The sequence below is a fragment of the Phasianus colchicus genome, chromosome 2 (genome assembly GCF_987193195.1).
Source record: "Phasianus colchicus chromosome 2, bPhaCol1.hap1.1, whole genome shotgun sequence".
In the NCBI taxonomy this organism is placed as follows: domain Eukaryota; kingdom Metazoa; phylum Chordata; class Aves; order Galliformes; family Phasianidae; genus Phasianus; species Phasianus colchicus.
The window spans coordinates 41,597,457-41,616,829 of NC_143437.1; the positions used below are offsets into that span (position 1 = coordinate 41,597,457).

Sequence of the window (19,373 nt, forward strand, 5' to 3'; positions counted from 1 at the left end):
TGGATACACATTGTTTCCAGTCTCTCCAATACAGTCCTCTATGCAGATGATTCCCTTTTTTTACAGCTTCTTATATTCACATTCTGAGAATTTATTTCCCCAAGTTTTCCCATCACTCTGGACTCTGTTTTCATTACCTATGAGATGCTGAGATCCTTAGGTTTGTATTCTGCTATCTTCTTGTTTGTGATTCTCTTTCTCCAACTTTCTTCTTCACTCATGAATAACAAAGCAACTTCTGCATATATATTATGATCGAATCAGAGGTCTGCTGTCTCAGTTATTTGTGTATTTCATGGCGATTTAAAGCCACAAAACCTGAAATGTACAATGCTATACACCACCAACTAGAATGCTCAGGTGGTTTATTGGGGTCTTTATACTGCCACTGACCAACTTCTGTTAGTCTTTAGCTTCTGTCCTGTAAAACTGCAAATAACAGTTTGGCCTCTACTTGCCCTAAGTTGGTTTCTGTCACCTTTTCCACATTAGGAGATGGTTGCTGGGATTTTTCATTGGAAGGACTACTTCAGAGATGGCAGTTATTTTTCCATGCGCCTCCTGGATTGCAGCACCTAAGTGCTACATTGGATCTCAGTGAAAGGGCCCTGAGAGCATGCTCCTCATTGAGGTTGGTCTGCTTGGGTTCATGCGACTTCTCAGTTTGATATCAGCCCATCCCCAGGGAGGTACTGGTGCCTGCAGCTTGGGTGTCCTGGTGCCCCCAGCTCTCTGCTTCTGGCTAGTGCAGAGAGGCAGGCCCTGTCTGCCCATAGGGAGCCCTAATTGCTCCTGCTTCCTGGTCCTCATGGTGCTTCACACTTGAAGACTGCTTGCCTTTTACATCTTTTTTTTTTCTTTCTTTCTTTTTTTCTTTTCTTTTTTTTTTTTTTTTTTTTTTTACCATATTAAGAGATTTCTGGCAGCTGTACTGGTGCAAAAAGAAAGGAATTGGTCCACTGAGAGTGATGTGTAATGATTTGCTTTGGACTGGGGAAAGGGAATTCATTTTTAATTGAATAATATGAGAAAAAAAGCCTTGCATGTGTTAACTTTTTGGACTCAAATGTGTTTAGACTGGGTTATGGGGATGTTATGACACTATTTAATTAGGACTGTTAGAGAAGACAGTTGTAAAACTGTATTATTTTGACACTAGAGGTTTTTATATCAGTAAGGTCACTGTGACACTAAGATGGTGCAAGTGATATAAATTCTAAATAAATTATTTTTTAACCAAGGAAAGAAGGAATCTGAAAAACAAATTTCTCTATAACACCAAAGATAGCGTTAAAAATACATAAATGAAATAGCTTGGGATTTTTCAAAGGCATCTTTGGAGAATGGATATTTGGAGACATCCCCAAAATCACATCCTTAAACACTTATAGATGTTCTTATCTGCCATGCAAAGAAGACTGGGAGTATGGAGCAGATTAAAAAAGAAGAAAAAAAAATGTGAGTGTGATTTTAATCCATAAGGGATTGTCTCTGGTGATTGTTACAAGATTGTAATTTTTTCTTCCTTATTGCCACAGAAGTAAATCTGCAGCTCTCTGTGACTATTTTAATTTGCCTGGTCAGAAACAAAGTTGGTAAAAGAAACAACCAACATCTTGATCAGACCTCAGTCTCTTGTGATGCTAAAACATACAAAATTCAAGTGTCAGTTTTGCCCAAACTTAGATATACTTTACAGTAAAATTTTGTTGTACATTAGCTACCATAACTAAGCAATATTTATTATGCCTGTACACTTTTCACGAATAGAGTCTAGCTTTATAGGCTATTTCGAGGCTGAAAAATATCCTTCAAAATCTGAAAAATCCTTGGAGTTTACTGTCACTCTGTATTGGAGGCTACAAACTGATGAACAGAGGTCTTGACATAAAGTTTTTTAGAAATGAGTTACATCTACACATATGCTGAATTCTTCATCAGAAATGAATATTCTACCATCAAAAAAAAAAAAAAAAAGGTAGAGGAACTCTCTAAAGGAGAAAGGGTAATTGCAAAAATAGGCATCATCGAGTGCTGCTGTGACATTTTCAGACCTGAAATAAGATTGTATAAGATAAGAAGAAACTGCATGAGATAAGCTGAAGAGTTTTCAAATTTTGCAGAATACCTTTCAGAAATGCAAAGTTCACAGAACCAGATTGTGAAACTTTTAAAACTGCATTAGTTTTGTCACTGAGATACCTCAAAACTGCACATGTAACTACAGTAACCTGTAATCTATCCATGTGATGCTACACGCAATAGTACAAGAGCAGCCTAAATTTCTTTCTTAAAACCTCTTCTAACACATTTTTATCTTCTAGGAGCTCCTTCAGGACTTTTTTGCATTACTGTACATTTCTAGATTACATTACAATGACTGCTTTTCCATCTATTTAAGAATGCCATAAACCCATTATTTGAATAACATCCACAATGTTTATAGGAAACATTCAAACAGAAGAGCTGTTTGTTAAGAAATATTCCCTTTAAAAATGCAGTGTTTCATAGGCAAATTATTTAAAAAAAAAACATTAAAAATTACCCAAATTTCACTCTTTGGTCCTTTTTAATGCCAATACTGTTTTTAATCACTTGTAGCTTTGCTTACACAATTTTTATCACGAAAGAAAACATTTAGCCATTCAGCTTAGATTGGCTAGCAGAGGTTTCACTTGTTTTATTACTGATAACAATTATTTTGAAATCTCGGATGATAAAAAGCCATCTATTCATAAAAGAAGGAAAACAGTGGGTTGTTGGGTTTTTTTGTTGTTTAAAGAGAGAGACTGTGCATGCATATATATGACACAGGCCAGAGGGGAATATTTTATCCAGACTGCGTGGAGATTGATAGCTATCTGGTATATAATATTTACTAAAACATTCTTGTGCTTTGCTTTTTTCATCCTTCAAATACAAGTGCACCTATATTTGAATATATGTGACTCTCCCTACTTTTTCAACCCATCTTATAGCTGATGTCTTTTTGGCTTTTGACTGGCTTTCTATGAATTATACATGGCAAAGATCATAGAATCTCCAGGATTGGAAAAGACCTCTAAGATCATCCCGTCCAACTGTCCAACCATGTCCCTCATTACAACAGCTAAATGTTTCTTGAACACCTCCAGGGTCAGTGACTCCACCACCTCCCTGAGCAGCGTGTTCCAGTGCCTGACCAATCTGTCAGAGAAGAAGCATTTTCTAACGTCCAACCTGAAATCTCCCCTGGCACAACTTGAGGCCATTCCTCAGTAATAAGGAATACCTCAGTGAGGTCAATTCCTCAAGATAATGGTAGATGAGCAGAAACAAGTGGACAACTCATATGAGATTGTTCTTATACTCAGACATCAAACAGAAATGCACCAGTGACTTACCAGTCACTAATGAATAGAGCAGAAATATTTGCCTGTATTTTTCAAAAACAAGCCTGTCTCCTTCAGTTCTGAGGTGCACTGTAAACACACTGTCACCGATGTGTCTATTATCAGAGCTTTAGAAGTAGCCCCCAGGCTCTAATATAGACTTTCTGGGAGAAAGGGTCTCCAGAGACGTTCTGAAATGACCTACTATATACTGTGGAACTTCACTTCTTCACTGGAAAGATCAACAATTTACCTCAGGGTAAGGGAAGGGTCCATAATGAAGCTGATAAATTATCCCCAGGGTAACAAAGTCCTGGATACGTATTTTATTGGGTGATGAAAAGGAGAAGGATAACATCTGGATTCACAGCCCATCAAGCTAAATCTGCCAACTGTTTGATTCAAGTTACAGTATATGAACAATGCCATAACAGTTAAATGGATTCCCACGGCCCAGGTTCTAATGCAATTTGGAAAATGAAATAGCAATAGTGCAATGGTGTTCACCTTTGACATGAGAAGTGCGATGATGGAAAATGCCTATTTGGGAGACAGCACACAGTCAACAGCTGTTTGAGAAACAGTGAGCAGCAGAGATCTCTAAGCTTGAGAAAGCCTAGAATCTTGATCAATGTACTGTAATAGCAATACAAGTGACCCACACACCGAAAAACCATCCCTTCATTTTATAGCACCATTCACAGCTTCAAGTTAATGGACATGAGGGAATATTGGTCACGTTAACTAAAATAACACATTATCCAGCTTCATGCAACATACAGTTACTAAGAGGCTGGCTGTTGGAAATACAAACTCCCATGTTACATGCTCTCATATACAATCTACAGTAGTTGTTTTACCACAATGCACAAACACTTCTGGATAACAAGGCAGATTCAGAGCTAAGGTAGAATCAGGTAAATACCCTTGCTTGAGAGAAGCCTCACTTTTGTACCTTAATCAAGCTCAGATAGGATTTCAGGCCATGGGACAGCAGGACTTAGGGCTGATAGAGGTGAGAGATTTGAAAACAAAGTGCACTGTGAAACCACTGCATTCCAAATCTGCTTGCCAGTATCATGTAGTCAGAATTAACAGGAGGGACCTTGGCACTGCAAACTTTCCCTGAACTTTCATTACTGATTGTGTTGATGAACAATACACATACGTTGCCTCAGCTCTAGTTTAACAGAGTTTCATGTGCAGATAATACATGTGACTCTGAGGTAACAGAAAACCATTAAAGATAATCTTCTAGTTTGCTTGTTAGGGAAGAGCTTTATAAAAATGAATCCTTTATTTAGGAACAAGCAAGGTCTGAGCTTTTTTCTTCCCACACTTTTGAAATGAGTACAGCTTCCCATTCTGCTGACCCCGATTAATGCCTCCTTCCAGGTTCTGCTCACTTGTTTTATTTCACCTGAACTGCTGCCAGCACCACCTTCAGGAATTTCCAATCTTTAACCAGTTTTTGGAGCAGGGATACAGCATGTCATACTAAAATTTAAGAATCATCTTGTCTCGAAAAATATTCTCCTCTTGCTGCCAAGATCAAAACTGTGATTTCCACCAAAAACACTGGATTGGCATTATAATAATGGTTTTGTAATAATGGTTTGGTTGGATGTGGGATTCAGCTCTACCTTATCAACTCCTTATCAAGAGATTGAGCTATATTTACGCTGCGCAGTGAAAAGCAGACAATACAGTAAGTAGTTACATTGCAAAAATGAGTGTCTTTTTACTGCTTCATCAGTAAGTTCTACAGTCACGTGCAGTTATCAAAATGTAAGAAACATAGTTATTACAACAAAACTGACTCAAAAGACTAAACACCAGTAGTTGGATATCAGCAACAGAGTCAGAAGAGGTGATTTTGTGCTATCTCTTTGCTCAGTTTATTTCCACTTCTATCCTTCTGCTGATCACTTTTCTACCTGTACATACAGAAAGCTGAAAACATGTTCCTGTTTTCTTCAAGAGATGTGGGTATGAACAGCCCCACTACCCAGACATGTACTGACAGAGATTTTATCACATCCAAACATGCTCACTGATAGCATCAGTTTCAGGTATTGCAACCATCTCCAGTTTCTTCAGTCCTTGTATGGGAGACCCACAGTCAAGTTTATTCTCCCTCATTCCTTTCAGGAATTTTCCTTCTTACAAAGTTACAAGGGCAAGCACAAGTCCAACTTTGCCCAGCTCAAACTGGAGGATCTAGTGGAGAAGTTTGGCCATGTCCTCCAACAGGATTCTGGAATATTTGAATTGTTATTGTATAAACTCGATGGCACTCATGTACTGCAGCACCTGCAGCTCCTCTATCTATGACATGTATGACATGATCAGAGAACTCTTACTTCTATCAAAAGCTTGTCTCAGATACTGCTGCTTTTCAAGTTACAAGAGGGCGTATGAGAGCAAACAGATTCCTGAGGGTCAGGACAGAAGCTGCAGCTGAGACCCCCCTCTTAACTGTGAAGACTGCAACATGATGAGGCAGAATCATTTCTGTTCTGTCAAAATAGCATACCAGGGCAAACTGTCTCATTTCCCTTCATCCGTGCTTCTCCACTCTTTGAACTGTTTTGCAGACACCTGGCACACATCCCACCCCTTTTTTAAAAGGGCAGGACTCAGAATGTGTGTATATGACACACACAGCCCACAGGTTGCTTTACAGTCACAAAGGAAGGATATGAAATTAAGTAATCAATTGCAATTCTATTTTGTTAGCAACTTCTAAATGGCACTCCCCTAAACTGCAGAATTTTAGCAAAACAAGAAGTGTTGAAAAAATAAAGGCAAAGTTTTAAAAAGTGTTGATGTATATTAAAAAAAAAAAAAAAAAAAAAAAAGAATGATCAGGCATGCAAAATAGAAGGCATCTACTTCTGCCTCTCAGACACATGTGCACACCTGCTTTGCTGTTGCTGACAGCAGAGAGCTGCAGGGCTCTTCTTGAGAGACATCCTGCATACCACAAAATAGCTGTAGAATATGAACTATGACCCCCTTCAGCTTTGATAGACTTGTCATTTCTCTCAAGCTTTTCCATCTGTCATACACACTCTTTCTAATGCTTAACTATCTCATTCATACAAGGCTCCCTTAAGGGAATTTCATTCCATCTCTGACATTGGTTTAATTGCTGTCAGCTGGAAATAATGAGTTTTTACATGCAAATAGTCTTTTTGTAACCACCTAATTTCAGTGAACACTTCTGGTTGCTTCTTACTAGTCTTACTTGTGTGATTTCCTGATACAGTTCTAAAATAAATCTCACTTTGGAGTTTCCTCAGGCCCAGGTGTGAGGAAAGATTCAGAATAGCATTTTTAAAGAAGTGATTTACTTGGTGTAAAGAAGAAAAACAGTGCAATTTTTTTATTTTTTTATTTTTTTTCTCCTGTAATAATTAGAAATTCAAGCAGGAAAAAAAAAAAAAGAAAAAAAAAAAAGCCTATTCTCACATAGTTCAGGATAACAGTCAAGAGAGCTTTTAAAATAAAACCAGTGATTGCCTGAAGCAAATCCTAAAGTGGACCTGATATGAAATTTGAAGGCAGATGGTGTTCTTTTCAGTTTTCAGATAACTCCAAAAATTTACCAGCTACCAAACACAGGTGAACTTCAGAATCTCCAACATGGTCAAAACCTAACAAGTGAGAAGTCTTGTCAAATGAAAGCTAACGCTAGACTTCTAAGCATCTTCCCCTTTCTTAGACCAAAACAAACAAAAAAGTTTCAGATCAAACTGTTCAGATCAAATTAATAAACTTCAAGGGAAAAAAAAAAGTCTGAATTTCTGGTTATTTACCTCAGTGTAACTTTAGTTCTTACTGGGGTTTTCCAGTCACCCTTGGAAAACAAAAGGAAGAAAAGCATTTCATGAAAGTATATATAGAGCACACCTCCATACACGTATATCACTGACATGTAGTCTAAGTTAGGAGATTGCAATCTAGGGAATTTACTGCAGTGGAGAGAAAATATTTTGAAGCCCCAGGTATCCTACAGAAGAAGATCTGTGCTCCTTGATAATACTTGACAGTTCTCTGAGGTTGTCAAGAGAGACTTTGGGTAAGGTTTCCCATCAAGAATTCTTGATGCTACTGCTTGTAGAAGAGAACACAGTCACTAGTTGGAGTGGCAGCAAGAACAGCTCTCAGCTCTTTGGTCTGGATCCACAGGATGAAAGCATCTTGTGCAAATCCCATCTTCTTTCCTCTCTCAAGAAAAGCTAGAAAGAGGCAATGAATCCCAACTCCATGCTAAGATAATTGTGCAAATAGGAAGAACCCAAACACTCCCTTTGTACTCTGAAGGAAAGATCAGGCTGCATTGGTTAGGGTCTTTTTCTCCTCTGGGGGAGAAAGAGTTTTGCACTCTGAAAGGAAATAAATACATTCACAGCTTGAGAACCCCAGCTTTAGGGCAATGATAAGGTCTCTCAAGTCAGGAAATACCAAGCAGATGACACTTGGCCCTTTGCACGCTGCAGATCCCTTTTGGCCATGACCACTTTAACAAAGCAGCACTGCTGTTTGCTGTGCTTCTGCGGGTTTCTCACCAGCCACCTGGATAAAAGGATAAAGCAATCTCTGTCAATAACATTAACAACATTCCATCCTGGTGTCAGATCTGACTTGGGCAGCTAGTCAGAAATACTCTGATTTGGCTCTCTGACTGCCTTCTGTCTTTCCTGGTTCTGCATTTAGTGAAGGAAAACGCTGACATTTCAGAACCACAGCACTGTATACCCATTTTGCAATGGAGAAAATTACAGCAATAAGCACAAATAAATATTTGACTCCTTTGATTTTTGCCTTCTTCCCTTCACAAATAAATCAGTTATCAGTGCACGAATACTGCCCTGTAATCTTATTGAAAACTAATGAAATTCCATTACCAAGCAGTGACAGAACTCATACTCTGGGAGTTGTTCAGCACCTGGAAAGGGGAAAATTAAACAGAAGAGCAATTTGCCAAATGAATACCCCTTTCAAAAATTCTTTTCCTTTCTCTCAGAAATGTAATTTATGAAGCCTTTCAAGGAGGAAACAAGATGGAAAGATAAAACCTCCTGTACAAAGTTCAGATTTGCAACTAAATCCACTCAGGCTGAAATCCATCAAAAAACTGACGTGCTTGAAATCTGCTTTCCCAGGAGGATGGACTCTGAAACTTAACCCTATTAAATACAATGTGGAAAATAAGTTTTCCACTTTCTTTTATCTTGTTTATCAGAACTCTTGTAGGTAAATGCTGCAAGAAGGCACATGCAATGAAATAAACAGGGCGTACGCTTTCTACAGGCTGAAAACTTCTTGAAATTGAGAGCAGCATGCATTTTAGGCTACATTTCCCCTCTTGTTCACACCTGACTATTTTGATCTTCCACCAACACTGATGAGTAACTAATGTCAAGGCAAGGCACGACACTAAAGTCACTTTCTCTTCATATATCTGAATTCTACCTTTTAATATCTTTTGTTGAGATTTTTATCATTTGAGGTCCTGCCTGATGGGCAACTGAGTGACAAATGCTGACAAAAAATGAAGGTTGCCTGATTGTAAGCCCTTTCCAGACATAGGCAGCTGACTCGAAAAATAAGTTTCTACTTCTTTCAACCCTTCCCAATGGGGACGGAGGAGACCGTGCTGCTCTTGCACTCCCTCCGGTGGTGGATCCCGAAAGTGCCATAGAAGAATACAGGTGACCTCCCTGCCCCCGACGAATGCTGCAAAAGCATTGCCACTGGGCTGCTTTTGCAATGGAAAGAACAGGAGAAGAAATGGAGAAAAATGTGTATAAACGCACTCTCTCCTTTCGATCTAAAGTCTCTCAGATCTTTGATGGCTGCTTCCAGAAAGTCATCCATCCAACAGACCAATTTACTAAACAAATCAACATAAGTGAAATTAGTCTTCTGTAGTTTCTTTGCTGGCAGTTTTTTTTTTTTTTTTTACCTGTACCCTAATGTGGGGATAAAGGCATCTTTAGAATTTGTGCTATCCTCAGCTACAAAGTAGTATACTTGGTACCAAGTTTCACTTATTTGTTTCGATAGCAATTGTGACTTCAAAAAAACAACGTCACAGTGATTTTTCACTCATACAGAGACATCAGTCCACATGATAGCTCCCTCTGAGCAGTGCTATGCAGTACTATTGGTGTTAAAAAGCAGCCCACGATGACAGTAGTACTTGATAAATGCAACCCTGCAGAGCCCTCACTTTGGCTGAACTAGGTGGTATTCCTGTGGATGCTAAAGGAAATGAGAAATGTTTAAAACATTGCAATTAAATGCGTTGAGTAATTCCTCACCTAAGCAGATGGCCACGAAGACACATACACTGGCTGGGCTACCTGATCCAGTCACTGTGGAAGCTGTGCTCCTCATGTCCATGCAATGCCTATCTCTGATGGTTACTCTCTTTTTAAGAGCACTACCTCCCAGTTCCAAATATGAATCCAGTGCGTGTTGTATGCCTGTATAAAGTCAGGAGAAAGCTAAAAGTGCATGGCAGGCAGCACTTCATGTGTCTATATATCCACCAGAATGTCACCTTTCCTTCTCCCACTCCTTCAAAGAACTAATGAGACTCAATGGCAGACTCTTTTACTCAGATTAAACTCCACCACTCCTCTGCTTTACTCTGGATAAGAGCAGGAGAAAGATAATGAAACTGAGTCATTGCCTTCCCTCCCTGACAACCACACATGCCCACAATCTGTAGGCTTTCTCTGCATCAGAGCTTGCTATGTGGATCACAGTGAGTCCATCCTGATTATCATTAAAATGATTTTTTATCTGCCATTACTTCCATTTTGAAAAATGTACCAACCTCCCCAGACTATTTATGTGCTTATTCACTGACAGTATCTCACTTTAATACTGAACACAAGTCAGAATAGTGATAAATGTATGAGAAATGTAGCCCCAACAAAAGACTCTAAGCACTTTATAGCAGTAATTGTATCCTAAGTATCTGTAAAATACAGCATGCAGGCTTGACATAAATAAAGAGCATTCCAGAGCAGTGGAATTCTTCTTTGTTTTCACCTAAGTACTCTTTAGGTGCTCTAGGATAGAGTTGAAGATTTATGGCATATGTATGACAGCTAATTTGTATGCAGTTTGAAAATGAACACCTAAAGACAGGCAAGTATATTATTACATCCCCAGAACAAATTTAAGATAACACAAAAGAAGAAAGGATCTTTACTTGGTGTCTCAGAAGATGACAGAATAAGCAGTCTGAAGTAAACGAAGAAAAAAGGCAAGGTTTGGATAGGTTTGAGGTAAACATTCTTGAGTGAGTTTTCTAGCAACACATGGAGAAAGCCAGGGAGAGAGCTGGAATGGATCGCCTTCAGGAAATGTTTTCTCTCTGTCCTGACAAGAAGTCTAGGATGTATTCTCTATTAGCCTGGATTTTCAGCAGCTGATGAAATGCTTACTGGTCATTTCTCAAAGCTAATAAATTAGAAAGGGGAAAAAAAATCACTGAAGGGCAGTTACTAACTCATCAAGGCAATATCTTCTGCCAAGACTGACTAAAACTTCAGTTTGCAAAACTGACTCCACATAAACTTATTTCCCTGGGTTCGTGTTAAGGCATGATAATGTGTTAATGTTGCTTTTTTGAAGACAATTCATAATTTAATACAGTAATATTAGGAAACCATCTGCTACCAAATCTTACCTCATCAGCTGAAATCCCAGTCAATGCACTCTAGGGTGGCTTTCACTTTCCTGTAACCAAAGTTCTTGCTTTCTATGCACACCACCACGCTATACCAAAGACTGTAATTGAGCACAATTCCCTGCATAGCTAAGACAACTAGACAAAAATTGAAATAGTGCAGGAAGAACTGCACAGTTATTTATGCCACACCAGCTCTTCTCTGCACAGTCAACTTTCTTTTCCTGAAGGCAATTACCAAGCATTGCCTATGGACAATTTTTTTTCTACATCTTAAATTTCTCTTCCTTTTCCTCTGGTATCAATTATTCTCTGTAATATCAGCACAATATAAACTGCATTTTTTTTCCTGATGCAATTCCTCTTTTCACGGTTTCAGCCAGAGTTACAGTGGAAAGTGTCTAATCTCCCACAGTAGATAAAAATGAAAGCAATGTGTACTGATTAACAACCAGAATTTGATAGAGAAATGTCAACAGAAGCATGCCCCATGAGAATATGTGAGGCCATCAAGATCAAAATGACCAGTGTCACTATAATTTGATTGTAGAACATAGCAGAGAGAAAGAGGAGGAGAGGGCAGTACTCGTATAGTCAAAAACGATTTTGATAGTCTTTCTGAAGAAAGTTTTCCAGCTTTGCACCATGACATGGCCAGCATTGTCAATCTGTCATCTGAACCTTCTAGAACTCTACCTCCAAACATAACACTGAAACAACCTGAAGTATTTCCTTCACAGAAAATTTAGAAACACGTGGGGTTTGATCCTGAAGTAAACAATTTGGAAATCTCAGGGTCCTTAGCAAAATCTAACTCCACTACTCAGCTTCCCAAAGATTGCAGGAATTTGTTCAGATAAAAATGCCACTCCTGAACCTAACTCAAATCTTCATTTGCTGCTCAAAAATAGGTCTTTGATCTCAAACCTTTCTTACTCAGTTTTTTAATTTACAAGCGCCTCTGCACTTCCTGGTCTCAGGCCCGACAGGAAATGGAAGTACCAAAATACCATGAAAATGGCTGCGCCTGTGGTAAGTCTGGTCTGGCTGAAGAAGTGGAAACGCTAGCAAAGTCCTGAGTGAGCCAGATCTTGAAAAGACTTCTAGCCTGATTTACAAACTAACACAGTCCAGATAGGTTCTGGATAGCAGCTAAACCTACGGAGACTTCTCAAAGCAAACCAAGCCCTGGATTTACCAGTTTTCAAGGAATAATCATAGATGTTCTTCAAGGTATTTGGTGGGCAATAATGGAAAGATGAAAATATCACAGCTGATCAAAGCATGTGTGATTTACCTCTTTCTGTTTCCTTTGTCCTGCTCTTCCTTCCCCACTGACAGTCAATTCCACTCTTTGCTTCTAGCTTTACAGTCTTCCAGGTGAGAGGTTGACTTGCCATCTCCATTATGTATTTCATATAATAAGGTACAGTTTATGTTGACCGCATGCAGAAATATTATTTTTAACGGCTGATCAAAGGTTTTGCTGACTCTTTCAATAATAAATCCTCACAGGTTTTGGGTTTGTTTCTTTAATGAGAAGTGTCTTGAGAGAGAATTTATAGTAAGGAGGCATTGTTGAAAGCGCTTTATTTTCAGAGCTGATGTACCCTTGATTGTACCAATGCCCATTTGCAGTAACAATGCTATTAGGATCTGAAGCCACTTACGGTCTTATTTACGGTCTTGGTTTTTGAGTCAAAATTAGAGTAATTTTTCCAAATGTTTGGGTTTGCAGGCGCCACCCAAATGGGTCCTTAACTTGGAAAGCTTTGATTGATTTAGCTTCCCTTTACTGAACTACCTTAGTGGTCCATCCTATACTGGTGAGTGTTGTGGAAGCTATCCAGGGCATTAAATACTATTGAATACTCACAAAACATGTGCCAGGGGAGAAAAAGAAAGCAATTATTCCGTGAAATATTCAGCCTCTGACGAAAGAAACTTTTAACAGGCAGAGGTGCTCATTTCGAGAAGTGATTTCTAGCAGACTTTCTTCCTTTGTAAGGCCTAGGATCAGTACTAGATAGAGAAAGACACGTGGTTCAGCAAGGCTTTGAAAGTATAAAATTAAATAGTTTGTGGTATGTTACAAGTCATCAAGATTTTAAAATAAGAAACACTTGTGTCCTATTGTTTGTACAAGCACACGCACACACAACACTGTAACTGATATAAAAGCCAAGCCAATGCTTCCAAAAATACGGCAAAACAATGCCAAACTAATATGGAGATAAGCATGGTGATCTTAAGCTTATTCTTTCTTCAAAACACTGCATTTCGAAACAAAAGTACCTGTAGCCTCAAGATATGACTATTCCTCTAATATAATATGCCAATAAGGCTCAGCCATCACCAGTTTTCTACACCCAGAAAGAATAGGTGCATATCGTCGAGCAGAATAAAAACGCAGCATCGAAAAAGCATTCCAACAATGTGCTACAAGAATTCCAGGCTATTACCTGACTTTCAATAAACAAGGTAACACTGAAGAAATTTTGTGGAAATTAAGAATGTTTTACATTATTATTTGACACAAGGGGAGGAAAAAAAAACAGGAGCAGCCAAATTGGCTACAGTCCCTCCAAATCTCACTGTTTCTTATGAGACAGCTCCCAGTCTACCTTCCCAAAATGAAAGCCATTGTTCTGTTGCCAATGTTTGTTTATTTGAAATAACAATAAGTAGAATACTAAATAATGCTCTCCTCCACATCCATCCCTGTGGCTCAGTTAGTAATTCAGGACTGGAATATCACGTTTCCCCCCACTGTGCCTATTTCTGCAATATGTTTCTACACAGGAGACAAGTCCAGGAGCAACTTGAGCAAAGAGTAATTTTTGACCACAAGAGGCCAAGATTGCTACAAGTTTAAAGTAGCTCTGGGCTATGTCTAAGCCAGTGAACCCACAAATACTTAAAAACTCTCAGACCCTGGTACATATCTTAGCTTCCCAAAAACGATTCAGCTCTTCCTTCATGCTTCTCCTCTGCTCTGGCACACAGATAATGAAATCTAATGAATCTAATGAAAAGCATGACATCTAATACAAAAACATTATTCCTAATTAAACAAGGATACAGATCTATAACTGCTGAAAGTACTGTCTGAAAGCAATACTTGCTCTACTTCTGAAGCTGGAAAGGACATCAAGCTAAAACAGCTCAGAAAGTTGTTTTGCCAAATTAAAAACATAACGACAGGTACTGGTGCCCCCTCCCTGCCCAGCCATCATCCAGTTTGTCTCTCAGAACCCAGAGTTGTTCAAAAGGTAAGCAATAAAAAAAAAATCTGATTCATACAGCCAACTTCTGAAAGAATGACACTGATGCCAGGAGCTTCATTAAAATAATTCTTGCTAGAGGAAACATGAACTGTACTATCATAAGGTTGCTACAGTTCATCTTATGGCAGATTTACCACTGTGGTTAAGGAGACTGTGCCTCTGCTGTTATTGCCACCACCTGGCAAGCCGCATATCCCTGACAGCGTGCTATCATTGGGGTTAGGCACAACCTTCCCTATAATCATCCTGCAGTTTTCATAAAACTCTCATCCAGAGAGAGGGGATAAGACATGGGAAGTGTTCCATCCCAGTGGCATCTGGTTATTTTTCTTTCTAATTCTAACCACAAATAAGGGGGAAAACTTCATCTGATGCACAGAAAAGAACGGTAGCTCTCTGTCATTAAATAAGGGCACAGCAGGTGAAAAGGAAATAATGCATTTCCCTGTTGTTCCTACATGGCCTGGGTTTGGTTTTTTTTACAATTGGGCAGATCTCACTCATGAATATCTGAGAAATGTGTGGGAAGAAGTTATACAGTCTGTGAGCTATAAGCAAAATGACTGCGGGAGTGGAGAATGATTTAGTGATGGTACTTGTTGCTGTTACAGTGTTGTTGGTTTGGTTTTGTTTAAACAGGGAAGTACACAGATAGCAGAAATAAACCTGCCTCGTGCCACCAGAACTCAAAGTTTAGTCTTGCAAGAAGTGCAGAGTATGTGTGCATGAGCATGTGTGTACTGTTTTTTTACCACGGGTGTCTGTCGGCTCATTACCCGTTTTATGGAAGGATTCAGAACATATGCTGCTACTCATCTGTGCTGGCCATCTCTGTAAGAAGAGCACAGACAGAAGGAAGATCAGCATGGGTTCACTATAGCCCAACAGCAACACGTCCTCCTATTCCTACCAAAATGTTTGGTTTTTGCTCGGATTGAAAACTGAAAGCCTCCAGCATCGATGCCTCTTTGGTAGCAGAGGGTTGGGGACTCCACCAGTATTAACTTATCTGATCACGGCTCATAAAGATGCACATTACTGTAAGGTGCAGAAATGAATTATGCACACTTGCTCGGTGAGAGGGGGAATGAAGTGGATGTAGACATTTCTGCATCAGCTGAAGTCAAACGCATCCACATGAGTTGATGCCATTTAATTTTTAAAGGGTTTTCCTAAGTGCCCTCAGCCAGATTTTTATTCCTCTAGCTTTAGGGAGGCAGGCAGCCTCTGAACAACAGTTACATTCAACAGAGCCTTACAGACACACATGGAGAGGCTTTGGTGTCATTTCATTCAGGGACCATTTGAAAGTGATATAACAGCCACCATCACTCCTGTTTTACATTTGGACGTATTCAGCATTTCTGATTTACTTCTGTGCTAATATTCAGAACTTTTAAAATGCATTTTAGAAATAATATAACATGTAGTCTCTTGCAAACTCCCTTTACATATTTATGAAAGTGAACTTGGAATTAAATTACAGTGTTACCCTGTTAACTGGAATAAGGTACCACCTGAGGGCCCATGGGTGCTTCAAATGAGGTTTTTAAAAGAGAAAAAAAAAAATCACTGCAGTTTCTCTGTCCCTCACTTGGAAATGTCACACACTATAAAATCCACATAGCAAACTCATTCTTTCAAGGTTTTCAATTGTCAGATTCTAATCTCCAAATCATTTCAAAAGAGGAAAAAAAAAAAAAAAAGAAAGAAAGAAAGAAAAAAGGAAAAAAGAACAAACAAAAAGCAATCCACCAAGATGAGAAGGCAAAACTTCCTCTGAAGAATTTCAGGTATGAACAGCTCAGCCCCCCCCTCCGCCCCAACTTCTCCTTGAGCTTTCCCTGTCCGCCCCTTCCTTACTGAAAAGAAAGATAAAAAGAAAACAGCTCTCAGTATTTTGCAGAGGTTTTTTTTTTTTTTTTCTGAAAAACCGAGACAAAAATAGGGTCTATTTCACTTTGCAACTGCCTGTGACTTCAGCACAATAAACTCCAAGGGGCACAGCCTTCACCAAAACACTTAGAAAACAGCTTCCAAGGGATACTCCTTGCCCGTTATGTTTACTCAAGCACTTGTTTAAAAACATTTAAGGAAAATGTTTTTATTTCTACAGATTGCATTAATTATAGCTTTGCAAACACTGTGAGCCCTACAAGAAGGCTGCACTAGCTATTAGCTGCAAACCTCAGGTCTTGGCTGGAGAAGTGGTTATGGCTTATTTAGCAAGCCTAATGAATTGGCTCACCCATCTCCACGCAGGGTTCCATGTTTAGCATCATGGAGTCTGGAATAGCCAAGGAGGGCTGTTTCGAGCCGCTTTATAAGCAAAAATAAAATGAAATCGGTCAACCAGAAGCAGTCCGCAAGCAGACCTCAATGCAGCGCTCTTCCCCTCTGGGAAAGAGAAGTGGCACCACGGGCATTAACTTTGGCCCGAAGCTCTGCGGAGACCCACAGGAAACTTCCACCGCGCTCCCCCGGCAGAAGCGCAGTGCCCGCTGCAGGGAGCGGTGCCGGGGGGGGGCGGATGGGTCCGTCCGGGCCGGGGCAGCGGCAGTCGCCGGCTCAGGTGCGCCCCGGGGCCGGAGCGGCGGGCGGCCTTACCGTGAGTGCGGAGAGCTTCTGGGCCGGCACGGCGGGGAGCAGCTCGGGCAGCAGCAGCAGCAGCGGCACCCACATCCTGGGGCTGCGGCGGGCAGCGGCTCCGAGAAGCGGAGGAGGGGGACTCTCCCCGGGATGTCGCTCCCCAGAACGCCCGCTCTCAGGCTGGGAGGTTCCCGCTCAGGTCTTTTTTCTAGTTTTTAACCCTCACCCCTTGAGGCTCGGGGCCGGGAGCGCAGACGGCAGTTTTCTCCCTCTCTCCACGTCTGCCGGGCAGGGAGAGGCGGCTCGGAGATGCTCCTCTGCCTCCTCCTCCCTCGGGGCTCCGCGTCTCCGGGCAGCCCTTTCTCCCCTCCGTCCAAGTCCACCCAGCTGCGGGGGAAGAGGAGGTAAAACTGGGGGGGTGTGTGGGAAGGAAGGCTGGACCCTCCCACACTTCCCCAGCGCTGTCCGCCGCCTGCGAGGGGAAGGCACTGCCGCTGCGGCGGGGCTGGCGGTGTGCGACCTCGCCGAAACGCTCGTTCCCTTTTCCTCTTATCCTCCCCCTGCCCAGCCCGGCCTCCGCTTTCTCCTCCCAGACCTCGCGGGTTAACCCTCCCCGATGCTCCGGGGGGGCGCCGGCTTGCCCCCCCCTACTTCAGCGGGGCTCGTTCTCCCCCGCCTCCTCCTGCAGCACCACGCACAAATCCGGGAAGAGCGGGCCGGGGGGCTGAGCCCCTAGCCCTGCCCGGGACACCCGGTAGCGGAGCCCTTAGGAGGGCGCGGGGCAGTCGGGGATGACACACGCACACGAGCACATGCACACACGGAGCGCAGCGGGAGCTGCTCGCACGGAGCGGAGCACCCCGAGGAGCTGCAGGTTGCTCCGCATGCAGTCCGTGCCAGGTGAAAGCTCCCTCCTGGCCGTTTTGCGCTTTTCTCCCTTGTGTTTTGGGAAGCGTGTAAAGAGATCTTCTTATTTCCTTACTTAGAACAGTCAGAAGATCTCCTCTCCCCTGACTTCCTGAAACAAACCGTTTTTACTGCTTTTTTGTCAGTGAAGGAGTCCCCCGCTCCTCCCATGAGACCCGCAGCTCTCTGCCAGCCCACAGCGATCCCAGTGTCTCAATGGTTCTTTATTGTTCGGGTACGCTCCTCCTTGGGAAGCTGCAAAGTGGTGCACATGCAGCACACCAGTGACATTTCCCCTAGGAGTCCAGACCTGACATCGCTGGCTTGTCATGCCTCCTGGGGATGGAGCGGCAGCCTCATGCACAGTGAACCAAGGCAGAGAAGTGGAAATCAACTGAAGACAGATTTGTGTGTCCTGCTTGGGACACCCACTGCTGGCTGTTCCAGATCCTATAATGTTCAAAGCATGCAGCCAAGCAATGTCGTCATCATTTTGCCAGATCTTAGCTGGGCACCTAGAGCAGTAAAAAATTGGAGGTTTTTATAAAACAACATGATAATACGAAGTCTGTGAATGTTTGAGTGTGTTCATAATACCTCCTGGACTTTTTAAATGGGAAAAAGGAAAGATAAGGAAATCAACATATGGCATTGCCCAGGTCACAGCTGGCTTGGGACCCTACCCTCCACCATGCAGACCCCCAACAGTCTCCCTCTAACAGCACCTAGCAGATGCTAGCAGGGATAGCAGGGATAGCAGATTGCCATTTGCTGTAGTAAGCAGAGCAGGACCCTTTTTTCCAGCTGTTTCCTCTCAGCTGGGATGATGGTAAAACCTTGTGATATTGTTTCTGTCAGAACGAGAAGGAGTGTTTATTCTTGGTGACCATGCTTCCAGCCATCCATGCTTGTGTCCCCTCCATCGAGGCCCTGTCCAAGTGTTCACAGAATCACACAGAATCACAGAACCCTAGGAGCTGGAATGGGACCTCTGAAGATCGCATAGTCCAACAGCCTGCTAAAGCAGGTTCCCTACAGTAGCATAAGAAAACGTCCAGGTGACTTTTGAATACCTTCAGAGGAGACTCCACAACCCCTCTGAGACACCAGTTCCAGTACTGCATCACTTCCACAGTAAAGAAGTTCTTCCTTGTGTTACCTCTTTCATACATCAGTTATCCTTCATGTGGACCTAGTCCCATTCTCCTATAATCAAGCCTCTCATTCCTGTTTCCTTGTCAGTGCACTGTCATTGCAGCCCTCTTCTTTCTCCACCAGTCCATCTCAGTCTGTCTCCCTGTCCCATTCCAGGCCTCCTCACTGCCACACAGCCCTGCAGCCCCATGGCTGCTTTCCCGTCTGCCACACTCTTTGTAGCTTGTTAACCCCATGGCCCTTTCACCATCAGCTCAGTGTTCTGAACACTGGTGCCATTAGGCTGGGCAAATGCTCTATCAGCAGACACTACTAAATGGCATGGCAGTTTTGGTTTGACACAGCAGGAAG

At 41.6% G+C, this 19,373-nt stretch overlaps 1 protein-coding gene across 1 annotated transcript in view; it reads right to left on the minus strand.

The window, feature by feature from the left end:
* Positions 1-17,697, minus strand: part of SMOC2 (SPARC related modular calcium binding 2) — a 134,531-nt gene extending 116,834 nt beyond the window's left edge. The window contains exon 1 of the mRNA XM_090135470.1: positions 16,980-17,697. Coding sequence (XP_089991596.1) covers positions 16,980-17,054 — 75 coding nt within the window. The 5' untranslated portion in view covers positions 17,055-17,697. The remainder of the gene's footprint in view (positions 1-16,979) is intronic.
* Positions 17,698-19,373: the final 1,676 nt, after the last annotated feature.